The sequence below is a fragment of the Haliotis rufescens genome, unplaced genomic scaffold (assembly GCF_023055435.1).
Source record: "Haliotis rufescens isolate VD_foot unplaced genomic scaffold, xgHalRufe1.0.p SCAF_19, whole genome shotgun sequence".
Lineage (NCBI taxonomy): Eukaryota > Metazoa > Mollusca > Gastropoda > Lepetellida > Haliotidae > Haliotis > Haliotis rufescens.
Window position 1 is genome coordinate 3,377,124 of NW_025963879.1, and position 19,667 is coordinate 3,396,790.

At 40.0% G+C, this 19,667-nt stretch overlaps 2 protein-coding genes across 2 annotated transcripts in view; one reads left to right on the forward strand and one right to left on the reverse strand.

Moving 5' to 3' along the window:
* The first annotated feature begins 333 nt into the window (after nucleotides 1-333).
* Nucleotides 334-9,078, forward strand: LOC124121466 (coiled-coil domain-containing protein 113-like). Its single transcript, XM_046484475.2, has 8 exons — nucleotides 334-487; nucleotides 1,095-1,398; nucleotides 1,740-1,895; nucleotides 4,394-4,474; nucleotides 5,159-5,314; nucleotides 6,015-6,122; nucleotides 6,640-6,795; nucleotides 7,685-9,078. The coding sequence occupies exons 1-8, from the start codon at nucleotides 381-383 to the stop codon at nucleotides 7,766-7,768; spliced, it is 1,152 nt and encodes a 383-aa protein (XP_046340431.1). The 5' UTR covers nucleotides 334-380; the 3' UTR covers nucleotides 7,769-9,078.
* A 459-nt stretch (nucleotides 9,079-9,537) lies between these two features.
* Nucleotides 9,538-19,667, reverse strand: part of LOC124121464 (sodium- and chloride-dependent transporter XTRP3-like) — a 48,347-nt gene continuing 38,217 nt past the window's right edge. The window contains exon 9 of the mRNA XM_046484474.2: nucleotides 9,538-19,162. Within this exon, the coding sequence (XP_046340430.2) occupies nucleotides 18,830-19,162 (333 nt within the window). The 3' untranslated portion in view covers nucleotides 9,538-18,829. The remainder of the gene's footprint in view (nucleotides 19,163-19,667) is intronic.

Sequence of the window (19,667 nt, forward strand, 5' to 3'; positions counted from 1 at the left end):
CTAATGGTTTTAACTATTACGACATTTATCAACAAGTCGAAATGTCTACTTAACTGGCAACGTGGTGACAAACATGTGCTTTGACAAAACCAGCAAAATATCCCCATTTTCTCAACAAGATCTCGACATCGGCGAGGCGAGTGATGCCGAGTTCTCCCGAATAACAACTGCCGCTTACATCATATAAAATTGTAGTAAATCAGTGATTGTTCAGATTTACCTCACTATTATATTCCAACGCCATTACAATAACAGTATTTACAATAACAATATTTATAAGGACTAAAGCTAAAGACAACTAAATGGGATTGTAAAACGTTTATATTTTCAATGACAAATGTCCCGGATGTTCACTATAGCAACGAGTCATTCAAGTCAAAATGGCGGAATCGGAGACGATGAGTGTTGACACCAGCAATGATACTGCTGAAGATCCCCTTCAAGATCTCACAGATGAACAGTTATTTCAACTCGTTGAGGAGACACTGTATGTGCACTATTATGTTTTTTCAAAGTTTTGGTAAAAATGTTTGTAAACTTAGTGTTTCATCTCGAAATCGAATATCACACATAATGTTTCTTTGCGGCCATCAATATTAAAATATTGGGCACAAAATATTGTTTATATAAAAGGGAATCGTCAACAGTATAATAATATATAGATATGGAATTGATCTAATTTTAATAATGAATATATAATATGTATGTCGAATAATGCTGTGAATATCAACACAACATATTCGATGATTAGGGTTAGTTTACAACTTGAATTACAATTACTCTCTAGTGAAAAATGTGTGAGTTGATTTCTGTTATAAATCTATAAGTATAGTGTAAAGCCAGTTCTCAGGCATATGAACATGTCTTATAATTTTCATTAATATAATAATGTCAATATTTCCAAGTTTCCCAGTTGGCAAAAAGGTTTAATGGGATAATCATATTTCTTTTCGTTTTATCTAGGAAGAACAGATTTCATAGGTCAGTCAGTGACATGTGAGGATTGTGATATTGAATTGGGGAAAAGGCCTAAAATGGAAACTATGAATGATTGTCATAACCCCTCTTTTTAATTTTCATCTATTACATTCCAGACGGGCAAATGAGGTCCTCGCTGCAGAAACACAAATGTTTGAGAAATTTCTCAAGCGTGTTGAGCCAAAGGACGTTCCTGGGGTGGCGGTCCAACCAACCTTGGGAGCACTTCAGTCTCAGTCAACACAGGAAATGCGAGGCGTGGGACGGAAGCGGTCCAAGTCCCGCAGTAGCAACTTAGACAAGTCCCTCAAACTTACTGCTGAACAGAAATGTGATATTGCTCAGAGAGAAATAGAAGAGTTACGAGAGGAAATAGAGAAACTGAAAGAAGACTCTGAGAAAATCATGGACACTTACAAGGTGTGTTATATCAGATGAACACACTAGAAATAGAAATATAAAAGTTTAACTGTAAGACTATTGATAGCAAGTCTTGTATTTTATTTTTGTCCAGTTAGCTCACATATACTAATAATACATTGTGTTATCATGATCAAGATTATTCAGGCAAAATGAATTTTCATACTTTTAACACTTTGTCAACAGTATGTATTATTGTTATGGTCATTGCTAAGGAGATTGTGAAGTTTTCCTAGTTCTTAATGACTTTGGGGAGTAATTCATGACAATGAGATTAATTTGCTTTTTAAGTGAATGTCTTGATGTAATTTCTAATTGTGTGAACTGTGTCATCCTTGAAGGCAATAATGGAGGAGGCTGACATGCGTCTAGCAGAGATGAAGAAAGACTCGTATGAGTTTGACCGAGATATTGTCAAGGGTGCAGTGAACCAGAGGACAGCTAAAGTCATCGCAGAGAAGGTCATCCGCTATTTTGAAGATAAACTCAGAGCAAGAGTAAGTTATTTCACAACTGTTGTTGGTTTCTTGTCAAAGTTCCAAATTTTTATACTTATCCTATCTCACACTATGCATTTCTTCCTTCTTCCAGCTTCTGAAAACATTTCACCTAAACACATCCCAGCAACACCATGGTCACCACCTAAACAAATGAGTCTCACACTGTAATCCTGTCCATGTGATCTTATACAACTTGATCACCTTACTACCTCTGCCTCATCATTTTCCGGGGCGGTCGGGTAGCCTAGTGGTTGAAGCATTCGCTCGTCACGCCGAAGACCCGGGTTCGATTCCCGACATGGGTACAATGTGTGAAGCCCATTTCTGGTGTCCCCCGCCGTGATATTGCTGGAATATTGCTAAAAGCGGCGTAAAAATATACTCACTCACTCATCATTTTCCTTCTAATTGTCACTGTGTGTGTGTGTGGGGGAGGGGCGGTCAGGTAGCCTAGTGGTTAAAGCGATCGCTCGTCACGCCAAATGTCACGTTCGAATCCCGACATGGGTACAATAAGTGAAGCCCATTTCTGGTGTCCCCTGCCGTGATATGGCTGGAATATTGCTAATAGCCGGCGTAAAACCAATCTCACTCACTCACTCACTCATTCACTCACTCACTCACTCACTGTGTGTTTGGGGGGGGGGGGGTGGACGTGTATTGAACACTAGAGAATACCTTTTTGCTTTTTTTTATGAGAGCTTCCTCACAATCGTTTCAACATCTACAATATTATTTGAAGAGTATGGGAACGGATCATAAGAAGGGTTGCTTGGCTGTAGAATTTGCAGCCATACTTATTCCTCAGCCAATCTTTGTTGTGACTGTCACAGCCTTTGCAAACTGGACCACATATGTTCTTAATGCTCCAACTCTCTGAGGAAGATTTCTGCACATACTTACATAAATGTAAAAAATATAATGTCGACTGCCGATCGAAATTCATGGATGCTGAACACAGGCCTTCATCTGCCAAGAAACCCAAGCATGTAACCAAACAAGCTGTCCCCTCTTCTGTAAGGGTGATCAAGCCACGTCATTCGTCTACCATACCCCCACTATCAGTAGAAGACGATGATATGACTTTCCTTACTGTCGACCCTCTTGGCACTCCACGACCATCAGCCGAGAGTCGCTTATCCCTTGCTCCTCCACTTGATGTTCAAGTTCTCAACGAACAGACGTTCATCGAAGAATTGCCATTCTAAGGAACAACCGTCCATTGATCAACATTCTCAGGATCGCCGTTCTACAGATCGAGCTAACAAGACAACTGATAAGTCCCAGAATGCTCCATCCCGACAAGATGATCGCCTTCCTTCTAAGAATGATTATTACCCCGATTCTTTGAATCAATCATCGGGACGGTATCTCCTGCCTTCTACTAACCATCGGATCACCATCAATGTCAAGATCATTCCCGCTCCTTCGACTCAGACTCACAGTGACCTAACTATCGACGGTCGTCTATGGATTGCGATTGCGATTACAGGGATCGTCATCACAGCTGGGATCGATACCCTCCTCCCATGGATCGATATTGCCACATGCACATCTACCCTTATGCATCACCTGGTCGTTATGCCAATCAACATTGTTACCCGCTGTATCCCGACTAGCGTAAAGGGGTCATTTTGTGTTACTGTATTTTTTACCCACTCACAAGATCTTGTCTATTATGACACTAGACAGTGTTATAGCTTATTGTTTGTATCACTGTGTTTGTGTTTAGTTCCTGCTTCCTCGTGTTTCTAGGCCCAACCGTCTAACCATTGGATTAAGACATAGTGTGAGATGGGTTAAATTTTACATTAAATTGTATATTTTCATACTTATGTCTCACACGCTAAATGCCCACCCGTAAAGATCCGGGTAAGAATAGGTGTACAGCAACGCATGCTTGCCATAAGAGGCAACTCTGCTTGTTGTAAGAGGCGGCTAACAGGATCGGGTGGTCAGGCTCGCTGACATCGTTGAAGCATGTCATCGTATCCCAATTGCGTAGACTTGATGCCAATGATGTCAATCACTGGATTGTCACGTCCAGATTCAATTATTTACAGACCGCTGTCATATAGCTGGAATATTGCTAAACAATAATCAAACAAACAAAGTGTGAGATAGGATAAGTATATAAATATTAAATTTAATCAAATTAGTGTAAAATTTACAATTCAGTGAAACATTGAAAGAGAGTCAGGTCTAGTGTGAATACTACAGTGACTTATAAAAAAGTTGAATAATCTTTGCTTCTTCCTCTTATAACACTCATCAGTATAAGCTTATCTAAGCAAGCTTGATCTCTCAAGTGACTGACATATGCTTTTGTCATTTGTCATGTAAACAGTGTAACCTGTTCTGAGTGCCAATTTTCTTATATATAGAGAATCCAAAATAACTGAATTCTATAATTTGTTCCTCTACCACTTTGTCTGAATTGTTTGTTAGACATGTCTGGCATAGTTGGAGTATATATGTTTGTGTTTTGCCTCCAGGACACACTTATTGAAAAGTTGAGACTGAAAAATTCCACACTGAAAGTACAGAAGAAAAAGCTTCATCTTCAGCTGAAACAGGTTAGTATGGTTCATCACATCACTGACCTTCATTGTCTTCCCACACACAATGGATTCCAGTCTTAACATTCTTAAGCATATTACAGAGATTGTTGTGTTATGTCTCTGTGTTGATGTGTCTATATGTGTTCAGCGTCTGTGTTGTAGAAAGGTGAGTTGTCCACCTGTATGTGTTCTAAGATTGTTGTGTTTACCACAAGTCATGTTTATGTCTCTGTGTTGATGTGTCTATATGTGTTCAGCGTCTGTGTTGTAGAAAGGTGAGTTGTCCACCTGTATGTGTTCTAAGATTGTTGTGTTTACCACAAGTCATGTTTATGTCTCTGTGTTGATATGTGTTCAGCGTCTGTGTTGTAGAAAGGTGAGTTGTCCACCTGTATGTGTTCTAAGATTGTTGTGTTTACCACAAGTCATGTTTATGTCTCTGTGTTGATGTGTCTATATGTGTTCAGCGTCTGTGTTGTAGAAAGGTGAGTTGTCCACCTGTATGTGTTCTAAGATTGTTGTGTTTACCACAAGTCATGTTTATGTCTCTGTGTTGATGTGTCTATATGTGTTCAGCGTCTGTGTTGTAGAAAGGTGAGTTGTCCACCTGTATGTGTTCTAAGATTGTTGTGTTTACCACAAGTCATGTTTATGTCTCTGTGTTGATGTGTCTATATGTGTTCAGCGTCTGTGTTGTAGAAAGAGGAGATGGGAGAGGTGCTGCATGAGGTGGACTTCAACCAGCTGAAAATCGAGAACCAGCAGTACCTGGAGAAGATCGATGAACGGAACCAGGACCTGCTCCGTCTCAAGCTGATGGCTGGGAACACACTGCAGGTCCTCAACTCATACAAGGTACGAGGGCAGTCACGCTGTGTAGAGGCGGAGTGGTAGCCTAGTGGTTTAAGGGAAGACCTGGGTTTCGATTCACCACATGGGTACCATGTGTGAAGCTAATTTCTGGTGTCCTCCGTTGTGATATTGCTGGAATATTGCTGAAGCAGTGTAAAACCATACTCACTCACTCATGCTGTGTATTTGTACTGTTAAATGTAAAACAGCAATTTAACAAACCAGTAGGCAAGCAAACTTGATGCTAAATGTGTATGAGCTGGAGAAAAGGGAATATACTGTTGTGAATGTGTGTTGAAGTCTGTGATATGAGCTAAGCATCAATTATAGTATCCTCATGAGATATGTATTCCGTTGGGATCTTGGTTAAGATATAGGTCCCCAGCACTCTTTAGCATGTTGAAAGAGGCCAACAGATTGGATAGGGTGATCAGTTGCTTGATTGTGTGTCATTGTACTCCGGTAGCATAGGACATTACTCATTATATTAACCACTGGTTTGGCTGACCAAGACTTGATTATTTCAGCCTGTAATGACATAGAAGGAATATTGTTGATATGCTGAACAATATGGTAGAAGAGATACTCAGCACGTTCCTCAGGAATGAAATGATGGTCTGTGCTGCTGCTGCTGGTCATCAGTGCTATGTAAAGAGTGTGCTTTATGATGTAGCAAATTAGTGATTTGTATTTGTCATTGTAGAAAAAACTCCACACACTCACAATGGAGTCTGAACGACTTGGATCAGAGATATCCTCGAGAAATGACTTGCTGTCCAAGATTGATGCTGAGACCAAGGTTGTTGAGCAGGTACAGGTGGCCAGAAGTTACTATTCTTTAATATCTCAATGCTAACTTGTCACCTATCATCAGCGAAGTGTAAATGTGGATTGTTAGTCTGGTGCATCAGTAAGTCAGTGCGTGCATGCGCTTCTACTCATGCTACTAGTATGGACTAATCATGCCCTTATTAGTGCTAGCCCACTGTGATACCATGTCATAGTTAAACTTGGACACCCCATTCAGACAGGATACCGACTCTAAAGTTGATCAGACCCCTTTTAATAACTTTAATGCCAAGCGCGAGTCATAACATGCATCTTGTAACATGTTTTAGTACATGCTCTATCCACTGGATCATGGAGGCAGTGAAGTGTGGCTATTAAGGCAGAAACAAAACTAACTGTACATAGGTGTAGGAAGCTGGCCTCACCCTCACATAAGAGTGTTTTCACATTGGCAGGTAATTTGTAGCTCTGAGTAGTTCAAGTAATTTTATATATTTCTTAGGAATTGATAGATATTTGACGTATATTTTCATATTCAGGAGCGAGCGAAGGCTGAAAACATTAACCGCAAACTACGTCAGCAGTTGGCAGACTTCCGTGTGCCAGAAGTCATGGAGTATGTGTCAGAAAAAGCAGATCTATATGAGATACAGAAGAAAGTAAAAAGTTGGGAGAGAAAAGTGGAGATTGCAGAGGTGAGTCTAGGTCTGGGAGAGAAAGGTGGAACTTGCAGGGTAGGGCTAGAAGAGACAGGTTGAACTTGCAGGGTAGAGCTGGGAGAGAAAGGTGGAGACTGCAGGGTAGGGCTGGGAGGGAAAGGTGGAGACTGCAGGGTAGGGCTAGGAGAGACAGGTTGAACTTGCAGGGTAGGGCTGGGAGAGAAAGGTGGAGTCTGCAGGGTAGGGCTGGGAGAGAAAGGTGGAACTTGCAGGGTAGGGCTGAGAGAGAAAGGTGGAGACTGCAGGGTAGGGCTGGGAGAGAAAGGTGGAACTTGCAGGGTAGGGCTGAGAGAGAAAGGTGGAGACTGCAGGGTAGGGCTGGGAGAGAAGCAGGAGACTGCAGGGTAGGGCTGGGAGAGAAAGGTGGAACTGGGTAGGGCTGGGAGAGAAAGGTGGAACTTGCAGGGTGGGGCTGGGAGAGAAAGGTTGAACTTGCAGGGTAGGGCTGGGAGAGAAAGGTGTAACTTGCAGGGTAGGGCTGGGAGAGAAAGGTGGAACTTGCAGGGTGGGGCTGGGAGAGAAAGGTTGAACTTGCAGGGTAGGGCTGGGAGAGAAAGGTGGAGACTGCAGGGTAGGGCTGGGAGAGAAAGGTGGAGTTTGCAGCGTAGGGCTGGGAGTGAAAGGTGGAGACTGCAGGGTAGGGCTGGAAGAGGTACGGCAGGGAGAGAAAAATGGAGACTTCAGGGTAGGTCTTTGAGAGAAAGATGTAGATTGCAAGGGTAGGGATAGTGGGCAGAAAAGACATGTCTCTTTTCGTTTGTCAAGGTAAAAGACATTTTTGACTTTATCTAAATCTTTTTATTGGAGAACAGTTTAAATTGTTTAAATCGGCTGATCTTGATGAAATGTGTGTTTCTTGCACCAGATGGCTCTGAAGACCCACAGGAAGACATGGACACAGATGCAGATGGGAACCCTCAATGGACAATGGAGGATGATTGAAGCATAGACAAGGCGTTGGGGAGGTCACAGGTGTAGGGGACTGGGTATTGGTAATGATGGGGTGGTTTATTATAGTGTGCGTAATATTGAACTTAAAGCACAGTATGTATATTGTTGGGGTCTTTGTGTAGGATATGGATCTTAGACAACTGAATAGCAGCGGTTTTGTTAATAAATCAATGAAATGAATTAAAGTAATTTTCAACATAGTTATGAGAATTCGTGACAGAATTGTTAAATTGTATATTTAATGGTCTCATTAGTAAATATCATGATGTATTTAATCCAAATAATACATACATACATACATAATTCAAATCCGTCCATTATCTAGATTATGGCAAACACATCATAGTTTGCTATAGAGCTTGAAAATACATTCTGTATGTCTGTACACCTTCTGTGTGTGTAGTATGCCATTCTTGTCCTATATTTGAATATGGATCTCTCTGAAGTGGTATGCCAACAATTGTCCTTTGTGAATGTTTTACTCTGTATTGTGACTTTCAGATGTGTCAGGCACCCTTGAATGTTGTCTTTACACATTACGCCTAAACTGCCTTTCTTTGATGTAGCCACAAGTTTACAACATCAAAATGTCTTCTTCATTACAGAAAATACCAACCCAGTACATGTTGAATGATAATACCATGATATTATCATTGACTAAATTACCAAACAGCTGGTATGTCTTGACTGCTGGTGAAGTTCAAGTTTAATGTCAGTTTCAATTTGTGATACAGTGATTTCCTTCAGCATTAAGTAACGTAAATAACGTAAATAACATAAATAACATAAATATGGTACAATGTTGACTATAAAGAGAGAACCAATTATAATTGTTCATTATATTATCAATATTTGTCGGAAGAGGCATCTAGCATGTTTGATTGAGATAGAAAAATTGTAACCTCTTTCTCATGGATTTAGTTTGTTTTCCTTTATGAACATGTACTAAATTTTTTAACATTTGTTTACCAAAGACTGTGACATGATATTCCATATCTGTTGACAATGAAGTATTATGGAGACTTAATATGTATATCATATCTGTCTAATCTGAAACTGGAATACGAGGTCTTCACTCCAATAAAATTAAATGTTATGTATTCATACATGTGTTGTGTATAACTATTTGTAAACTTATTTTTGCAGCAGCATTTGAATACATTGACCTTCTGATGTCCATAATTTTACGAGTGAGGCATGGAACATTCAATTGATGTTACATAACTGAATCTGTGACTGTACATTTACAACACTTATATCGAGTGCACATCCACTGTCTTGTAAATAAACTCAGAATGTTTCCACTCAGCTGCCCTCTGTTGTTTTATTGTTCATGTTGAAGAGATTGCTTGGCATGCCTGAAACCTACTCAGTCTTGGTGGCCCCTTTGTGATATGACTGGAATAAATGCTGAAAGTGAATTAAATACAACTCACTGCCCATGGTTGGTTGGTTGTTTTCCGCCGCACTCAGCAATATTCCAGCTATATGACGGCGGTCTGTAAATAATCGGGTCTGGACCAGACAATCCAGTGATTAATATCATGAGCATCAATCCATGCAATTGGGATCGATGACATGCATCAACCAAGTCAGCGAGCCAGACCACCGATCCCGTTAGTCGCCTTTTACGACAAGCATAGTCACCTTTCACGGCAAGCATGGGTTGCTGAAGACCTATTCAACCCCGGAATCTTCACAGGTCCACTGCTAATGTATAAATTCAAAAGTAAAAATAAAACCATTGAAAAACCACAGAACAGTGACTGCAGACACAATGAATGCAATTTATTCTTTGAATCATAAGCTTTACAAGTCAGGTTGGAATTTGAAGAGAGATATCCAGAGCTAAAAGCTGACATTCAGAAATCAGGTTTGATAACTGTCATCAAATTCCATTAATGCTTTTCAACAACAAAGACTGTTCAAGGCCACACCTTGTGCTCATTGCAACTGTTGTCATATTTCTTGTTCTCTGGACTTCAGAAAAACATGAAAAGAAATAAGGCTTCATAACATTTTGGTCAGTTTTAAACTCAAAATGTCTCAAGATCCATACTTTGATGCAAAACTGCCAGGGAGAGAAAGGTGGAGATTATAAGAGTGAACATGTGACAGAAGGGTGGAGATTGAAGGGTAGAGCTGGTAGAGAAGGGTGGAGATTGAAGGGTAGAGAAGGGTAGGGCTGGTGGAGATTGAAGGGTAGAAAAGGGTGGAGATTGCAGGGTAGGGCTGGGGGAGAAGGGTGGAGTCTGCAGGGTAGGGCTGGGAGACAAAAGTGGAGACTGCAGGGTAGGGCTAGGAGAGAAGGGTGGAGACTGCAGGGTAGGGCTAGGAGAGAAGGGTGGAGACTGCAGGGTAGGGCTGGGAGAGAAAAGTGGAGACTGCAGGGTAGGGCTAGGAGAGAAGGGTGGAGACTGCAGGGTAGGGCTAGGAGAGAAGGGTGGAGACTGCAGGGTAGGGCTAGGAGAGAAGGTTGGAGACTGCAGGGTAGGGCTGGGAGAGAAAAGTGGAGACTGCAGGGTAGGGCTAGGAGAGAAGGGTGGAGACTGCAGGGTAGGGCTAGGAGAGAAGGGTGGAGACTGCAGGGTAGGGCTAGGAGAGAAGGGTGGAGATTGCAGGGTAGAGCTTCAAGAGAAGTGTGAAAAACAAGTAAATATCTTGTGATACGCTGCAATGTTGGCAAGATGAAGCTGAACGGCCTGTGTAAACTGACAGAACTCTCCCATCAGCTCAGCTGGATTATATAACAATTAAAAATAAGTCCAACAAATACATTTAAATACATACATAAGGATGCTGCTGCTATTGTAGAGTTTCGTCATAGTGGGAAAACCGAATGATGGCTCCAAAAATGTTCCATACAAATAGTAGTGGTTAGTTGATTTTACTTGAAAAAGAAGTTTGTAACAGATGTTTGACTCTAACACCTTAATTCACATTTAATTGGCACATATAAATACACCAAATTGGTTTTAGAAGGGACTTGGTGAAGTAAGCAGCATTTAGTTTAGCAGATTTCAAATGAATTTCAAACATTCAGCTATTCAAATTCAATCCTTCTTTTTGTAAATCACCAACTTTTGTAGATTCTGAAAGTGTTGTGTAACATCCAAGAATGTACACATATGAATAATCTGCACAGAGTGAAACCTCATCAGTCTGAAACCTGTCTAGCGGGAAAAGCCATTACCTGCAGGAACTTCTAGATATACTACCTTAAAAAGGTTAAGGACCCCTCGATTCTTACTATAGTAATATAGTTAATCTGCCATGGCAGTTTCACTATAGTAATTTGAAAGAGGTTTTGGGGTAGTATTTAATTAAACGCTCGAGATTAATGAAGTTCCACAATACACATTCACAAATGTAGGGTGTTCTTTTGTAATTACTTGGTTTACAGACCTGCTGACCCAGTCCATTCAAAATGACAGTCATGAATATGTAAAAACATGGTACTGTTAAAACACATTGCCATGCTGATCTGACTGCAGCAGTACAGAATTACAGAAATACACAGCTTGAATATCTACAAATATGGCCACCCAGAAAACTAGGGTAAACTCCCACATGATCTTCAGGTTACTTTGCTCCTACCCCACCTCTGGCGATGTGGTCATAGCAACTGTTCTAAAATGTGGACTACATTAAATATGGAAGACAGTATAAGGTTATATCATTAAAACAGATAATGGTGAGGTATTGTAAATATTCATATAACTTACATGGATAACACATATTTTTCCATTTTGTCCATGCCTTTGCAAACAAAGTCTAAGTGAAATAATATTTATTAAATATATGAAGCTGGAGAAATGTCTACATTTGTCTTACCATGCTTACAGATAATTGTTGTATTTGATAGGCATTTGGAAGTTGTCAACATGAGATGAAACTTGATGGCTAACAACCTCTTTATTCTTTGTAACAACGTTTCAGGGGTACATCTTGCCCCTTCATCGGATGAATACTGAATAAGTGTATTGACTTAATAATTGCCATCCGTACCCATAGTCTTCTGCAATATTGACAGTCACAGCTAAGAAATCTAGGAACTTAAACACACCTTTTAATGGCTATCACAAACATGTAGCTGAGAAATGTCTTCCATCACCTTCAACAAGAGACACGTCCTACATGCCAGTGGTGAGGCTCCCTCCCACTCAGACCACCATGGACCTTGGGGGATATGTGTGTGTATGTGGGCAAGGAAGCCGAAGTGTTGTTACAAACAATAAAGATGTTTCATGCCTTCAGACAAATGTAGTTTTGTCAATTAACACAATTTCTCGCTGAACCTCCACAATACTTTTTTCCTTGGAACACATAACAGGACATACCTTATAAACTCATTTTCAGTTTTGCTTTTTCTTTGTGCTGATACAGAGAAAATGCTTATAACACAGTTTCTTTTCACTCTAAAATCACAAACAATCCACAATTCAATACTTCAACAAACCATATTTACAATGTTACATGATGATTTATCCCCTCAGCAGTTTTTGTCAAGAAAGTTTGTTTTGTGATACTAGTGATGAAATTTATTTGGGAATCTGACTCAAACTACAATTCATTTTATTTATTTTCATAAAAGGTGAATTTCAAATTCACCAAGTCATAAAAAACACTTCACCACTATGCTGATGCATGGCACAGGTAACAACTTTTCATTTTAATCCGGAAACAAACCCTTCACTCTACACTCGGTGCCATGAAAATAGATTAAAACATCTGTAAACAGTAAAAGGCAATAAAAATATTTAACGGATTTGAATTTTACAAACAGCATGAATAAAATGATGGACAGATAAACAAACAGATCACATCATAGACCAGGAGATGAAATTAATGCAAATATCACAATCTTCATGCATGACAAAAAAGCTAAAACCAACTAAAATAATCTTTAATATACTTGATCAATGAAAATACAGTCTCAAATTTTCCTTTGTCACAACAACCTGGTTTCTTTTTGAAACAAATGTTTATATAAAAAAACAACAAAATGAATACTTCCAGTGGAAAAAAACCCCACTGCTATTTCATTGATCACACAATCAAGAAAAAACACTGCATTTAATGTTGAAATCTTTGGTGTCAGCATCCTACTCGATCTCTTGTCATCTTTGACGTAAGAAACACAATGACTTGTTTCACCATCACTTTCTGTGTGCACCATGACAGGGCATTTTCTGGACTACAAAATACAAACCTTCCTTCAAACTTACTTGAAATAGTTTATGTAACAATACATCGTCAGGTCTAAGAGTTGAACATACACCATCATCCGCACATGACAGCTTTGTATACACTGTGGTCCTCCATCCCCCGTGAATGCATAAGGCTGCTACAGGCCTGAGCCCCGTTCCACAAAGTGTTCATAGCGCTAACACTGTCGTAAGCCTGTGATAAAGTATTGGAGTTTCAATCATCTTAGCGCTACAATCACTTTGTGGAACAGGGCCCTGGTTCCAGCAAGAGGGAAACCAGTGAGAGAGAAACCTTAGAGAGGGAAACCATTGCTCAGACCAATGAGGGCTCAAATCATCAGCAATATTTCTCTTAAAACATACATGCTATCATCTTGCGGCCTCCATGCTTCGTATTGCTTTATTGTCAGGAAACGGTAGGGTTTGCACACAGTTCATGCACAAGACGTAGGCTCATTAGACTGCTGTGAGTTGTACATGGCCTTCTATCACTAGCTGCCATAGAACAGACATGATGGGTGATGGAGATGTAGTGTATACAAACATGTATCAAGTACTGATCATCCTATTAATGGCATTGTAATCATCCAAGCATAACGGCAGCTAAGTAAGCTTGTGTCAGTGTTCTTCCTGCCACTATATTTCACATGATATCAAACTTTAAACACTGGACGCTGTAAGTGGCCTGGAAGCTTAGAATATTGATAAGGAAGGGGCGATATATAAACTAGACACAAGTTAGCTTTAACGTCAGAGATCGAGCTGGAAAGAACAAACTTAGTTAAAATGTCCATGAAACAAAACACATTTCCCATCATTGGCTCCTAAACAAGGTAATTGACAGCTTTAATTGTATTTTCCAGGGTTAACTAGCTGATGGAAATTTTTTCGCTTTGGGGAAAATAGTCAAAACTCAATGTATGCGTATATATTGTATGAACTTCTGTAAAAAATGTGCATCATTTACAAGAAAACATGGACTGTCATGTAAACTTTCGGACTTAGTAACAGGTGCTTACAAAAGATGAATTGCAGGTTGGTCAAGAAGTTGGGCTGGGGGAGCTTATGTTCACACAGGATTTGTTAACAAGCTTTCATTATCAAATAGCCAGTCTGAACATATGAACGAAAACATAAGTACTGTAAACTTGGAAAAAGATACAAGATACCAGTGTCAGGATGGTTGGACGAATCTTTGTGAACACCCTAATGCCAAGGTGGAACAAGTATATATTACAAAAATCTCTACCCCAGCATCTGGAGATGAGGTAGTTCACCAAACAGATCAGGGACCTTATCCCCATGGCAATATCATAGCATCTAAACCAACGGTCTATGCACAGTGATATTATTGTGCTACAACTATTGAAGGTCCAGCACAGTGGTATCACAGTGCTAAGATACTGGAGGGTCCAACAACAGGATACCATAGTGTTACAACTATCGAGGGTCTACACACCATGATATCATAGTGCTGCGAATATCGAGGGTCTACACACCATGATATCATAGTGCTGCGAATATCGAGAGTCTGCACACCATGATATCATAGTGCTGTAAATATCGAGAGTCTGCACACCATGATATCATAGTGCTGCGAATATCGAGGGTCTACACACCATGGTATCATAGTGCTGCAAATATCGAGAGTCTGCACACCATGATATCATAGTGCTGCGAATATCGAGAGTCTGCACACCATGATATCATAGTGCTGCAAATATTGAGAGTCTGCACACCATGATATCACAGTGCTGCGAATATCGAGGGTCTACACACCATGATATCATAGTGCTGCGAATATCGAGGGTCTACACACCATATCATAGTGCTGCAAATATTGAGAGTCTGCACACCATGATATCATATTGCTGCAAATATCGAGAGTCTGCACACCATGATATCATAGTGCTGCAACTATTTTTGGTTGACACACAGTGATATCACAGTGCTACGACTACTGAGGGTCTAAACACAGTGATATCATAGAGCTATTACTATTGAGGGCCTATGCAGAGTGATATCACAGTGCTGCGACTATTGAGGGTCTAAACACAATGATATCATAGAACTATTACTATTGAGGGCCTATGCAGAGTGATATAATGCTGGGACTATTGAGGGTCTAAACACAGTGATATCATAGAACTATTACTATTGAGGGCCTATGCAGAGTGATATCACAGTGCTGCGACTATTGAGGGTCTAAACACAGTGATATCATAGAGCTACTACTATTGAGGGCTTATGCAGAGTGAAATCATACTGGTGAGACTATCGAAGGTTAATGTAGAGTTACATCATAGTGCTACAACTGTTGAGGGGCTAAGACTCCCATACTGTAACACACGAATGATGATTGTAGCGCTAAGATGGACAAACTGAGGGGGGTAGGCAACCCAGCTGACAGATTCAGCAGATAATGCTGCAGGGACGGACATAGACCAAGGTGTCAGCATCAGTTGCCATGGAAACTATCTTTGGCAGTATGTAAATAAAAATGAAACACTAAAATCAATTAACAATATTTAAACCAGCAAGGTGAAGACTGTTTAAATTACTACCTGCAGTGTCTGCTTAGTGAGACTGGGGAAACACAAGATGAGGACAAACAAGAGCATGTACCTGAAATAGTGGTACAGAGGCTGAACATGGGCTAGAATCTGGAGTGTAATTTGATTGCAGTGAGATACTCTACCTGGACTGCAGGACAATAATGCAGAGTTTCTATGGCAACCAGAGTGGCTGGATACAGTGTGTATGGGTCAATAACCGGTATAAGAAAATATAGATTTGTATATATCTGTAGCACTTGTTATAGCACATATAGAGTTGATATAGAAATATACATCTGAATTATATAAGTTTATAATATTATAAACTCTATCACTGTACAATATTACTCAAACTATTTACATTATTAAAAATTTACATTCATGATTCAGTCTTTGGGATCTATGCCATACAGTCTCTAAATGAAGCCACAAACTCTAAATCTACACACCCAGGCATACTGTCATGGCACAAAACTCCTCACAGCTATGTAAATATGTATATTCTTACTACCTTTTTGACAAGGATTCTAATCATAATCCTCTAAGATGGTGTCCCTTGCATCACATGAACCAATTTTAGTAAGAAGAAGAGATTTGGAAAGTAGGACTGGAAGACATATGAATCCCACTGACACCACGAGGACATATTGTTATCTGCATCTCACACAGGAACATGTGGCTTGTCAGGGGGATTATATAACCAGGACTGTCCTACATGGGAACATTACAACTTGTTTCCATAGAAACAACAAATAACAGACTCCACAACACAAATTGGTTGATCAGTATGCAAATTTGAAATTTAATTTAAAAGTTTTGAATGTTTGTTTCAATTCTGCCTGGAAAAGCAATTAATGATGGATTGGTGGAATTGATGGATTGATAGAAGCACAGACCTCAAGGTCAAAGTTAAACACTTAACAGGAGATCAGTAATGTTCTCCTAGCCAGGGTCTTGTGTATATCGAGATGAACTGTACTACGCATCATATCTGAAAACAATGTTAGTATCTTTAGATACTATTCCATAGTTTGGTCATGATTAAATACTGTTAGAAATGGCAGTAAGTTGGATGGGAACAACTAATGAAACCAACTGTAGGGTGGCAGTGGAGAAGTTAGAAATAAGTTATACATTGCCTTTCAAAAACTGACCAGTACAGAAAAGGGGGGCAACTCTTCCTAGATCAGGATGCAAGACTGCTCAGTTCTGACGTCTGTGTTCATTCTGAATGTGACAAGTTCCTATAGTTAAAGAACAGCCTGAACTATATTTGAGCATCCTCTAAAGATATCATCTGCAGATATTCATCTACATGTAGTTCACAGTTGTACCCATCTTCTCGAGGCAAGGGCGTTTACCGACTATAAAAATCCAGTTTCCACCCTTGCCGAACTAGGCTTGAAATTCTTGGTTCAATCATAGCACCACCAGAGCGCATTATGAGTTAAGCCCCTTGAATGTCCCTCCTTATGACCAATCTGATTCCACCTGTCATATCATTTGTGCTTCAAACAATATAGTGGCTGCCAGTCTAGACGATCTGGTCGATAATCAAGATATATATTGTAAAAAAACAGGTCTTGCCTCACGAAGTGCATCGAATTACTTGAGCACTTTGATTAAAACATGAAAAGATTTGGAAAACATTTGTCAACGGTAGACATGCTTTGAAAATCCTGCAGTCGACCAAAATCTGCCCATTGAAATCCATGTTGTTTACGAACTGGATGTCTAGTTCGTTATGTGATTTTGATTGGACTATGCATAGACTCGTTAGTCCAGCCAAACTGTAACTCTGGAATTCCAGTCATGTTCAGTAAGGGTGGAAACAGGACTTTCATAGTCAGTTATCTCCCTTGCCTCGGGAAGATGGGTTGTACCCTTTTACTGGTAAACCAATACTTATGGTTGAGTGCTTCATATCCCTTTCTATAAATCACATAGCATGCATCTCTCATCAACACAGGCCTGACATTACAAGTTATGTCACATGCCATCAGAATAATCTCAAGGGAGATACTTCCCTACAACTACCAACTACTTCAGTGGGTACAAATAGACATATCTGTTCACACTTAACCAATATTTATAATACTACCACTAGTACTTCTACTGCAGCATATAGGCCTAAATACAGATTATTTCACACATTACTTTTATTTTGGCTAATCTAGCAAATCTATATTTTCAAACAAAGATCTAATCTAAATCGTCAACTATATATCTAATACTGATGATATTCCACATACACTAACAATAACATCAATATCATCGTCAGTCATCCTTTCATCAAGGCATTTTAAAATATATCATTCACATAAAACTCATCATCCATTCTTCACAGGTTTGTGAGTATCACTTCCTCCATCGCATGTGTATACATAGGGCCAGTATGCAGGGCAGACATGATGCTTATCCACTTAATCCAGCTGAGGCCTGGTTCCAGGGAGAGGGAACCAACGCGGGCTCAGCTAGCATGACACTAATGGTAATGTTTCTAGTTCCACAATTCTTCAACATGTGACATAGCCATGTGACTTTCTGCTTTTACGTCAGGCAAATTCTTTTAATTTTCTCTTGTTTTTTCTCCCTCCTACAGGTAATATTTGTAAAATAACATTCTGGGATCCAGTTTAAACAAGAAGAAGCTGATGTCAGCTTCTCAAACATATTATTCCCTCCTCTGACTTTGACAAAACAATCCGTGATTAAAAAATAAGAGTAATGAGGAGATGACATATCAGGCTGGTGCAATTCAGAAACAGAGTTTGGCTACTTATACCCCACTTTTGGTTCATTGCATACCTTCAATTCAGTGAAGAAAAAAATAATGCTGTTCAGTATTTTCGAAATCCCCAATCATAAAAAGGCACCCGTTCCCCTCGAGACTGATCTACATAGAAAGTTTCAACAAGAAATATTTAATTGTTTAGGAGTCCTGCTCCAGAAATGGAAAATTGACAGACACACATGGTGATTGCTATGTAATGTTCCGAGGGGTTTGAAACCGGGGTGAAAATAATTGCTAAAACAGCTTCAGTTCATTAGCTAACTAACAACAGACAAGCATCACTACCACACTATAGTGTCCATATGTCCTCACAGGCGATGGAGGAACACAGGGTATACAAGCCTGTGAAGTACCGATGATGCATAAATTTAAAGGCACATATTTTCAGCAGTGCTTTTACGCAGGTATTATCAGGACAACAAATCAGCAACACAAACAACTCTTCAACAACCATCAGGAAACAGTACGTATACTAGAACTAATGGATGTATATATAGGAATTATACTTCTGAATCTCTAGCTTTGAATTCCTGTAGGATCTGTTCCCCAGATGACTTCCCGACGTACAGGATCTCATCATGACCCGCCCCTTCATCCGAGTTGTGTCCAGAGTCGTTGTCCTCTATTGTGGCGTTGCTTCTGACGAACTTCATAGTAGAGCTGGTCACGCCACGTGTGTCGGCTCGCGCTGCCTTCGCCACATTGTATGACAGACATCCAAACCGGCGTAGTATTGCAATGGCGGGCATCCACAGAATGGAGGAGAGCACGAGGAAGGCACAGACAATGGTGGCATACCATGGATAGGGTACTTCTGTAATAGCCAGCTCGCCCTGCAATAACAAATATAACAAAGGCCATTTAAAAAGTGGTTTTAACTTTCTTATTTCATGACAGTTATCAAGATCAATTAATGGCCCTCAATCAAAATCTGGGTAAAAAAAGATCTTCAGTAGCTCATGCTCGTTGTAAGAGCTGTCAAATGACAAATGGGTAATCGTAATATGGGACCTGACTTGCTGTGGATTTGATCCTTTACAAACAACCATTCTTCAGCAGACACTCACTCACTTGACTGACATCCCCGGTAATGGGCCACATCTGTTGAGTTGTGATTAGTTGGACTTGTGTCCCCATAGTGAGTGAGTGAGTTGGGTTTAACACCGCTTTTAACAGTATTCCAGTTATAGCACAGTATGTCAGCTTAATGTGGGAGGAAAGCACGAAGTGATGCAGGTCACAGACATTTACCACTTCGGTGAAACCTACGAGCACGGGTATGGTGTTGACAAACCTAGAAACATAATCGGGGCGAATCGTGATTCGAACCCACACTCA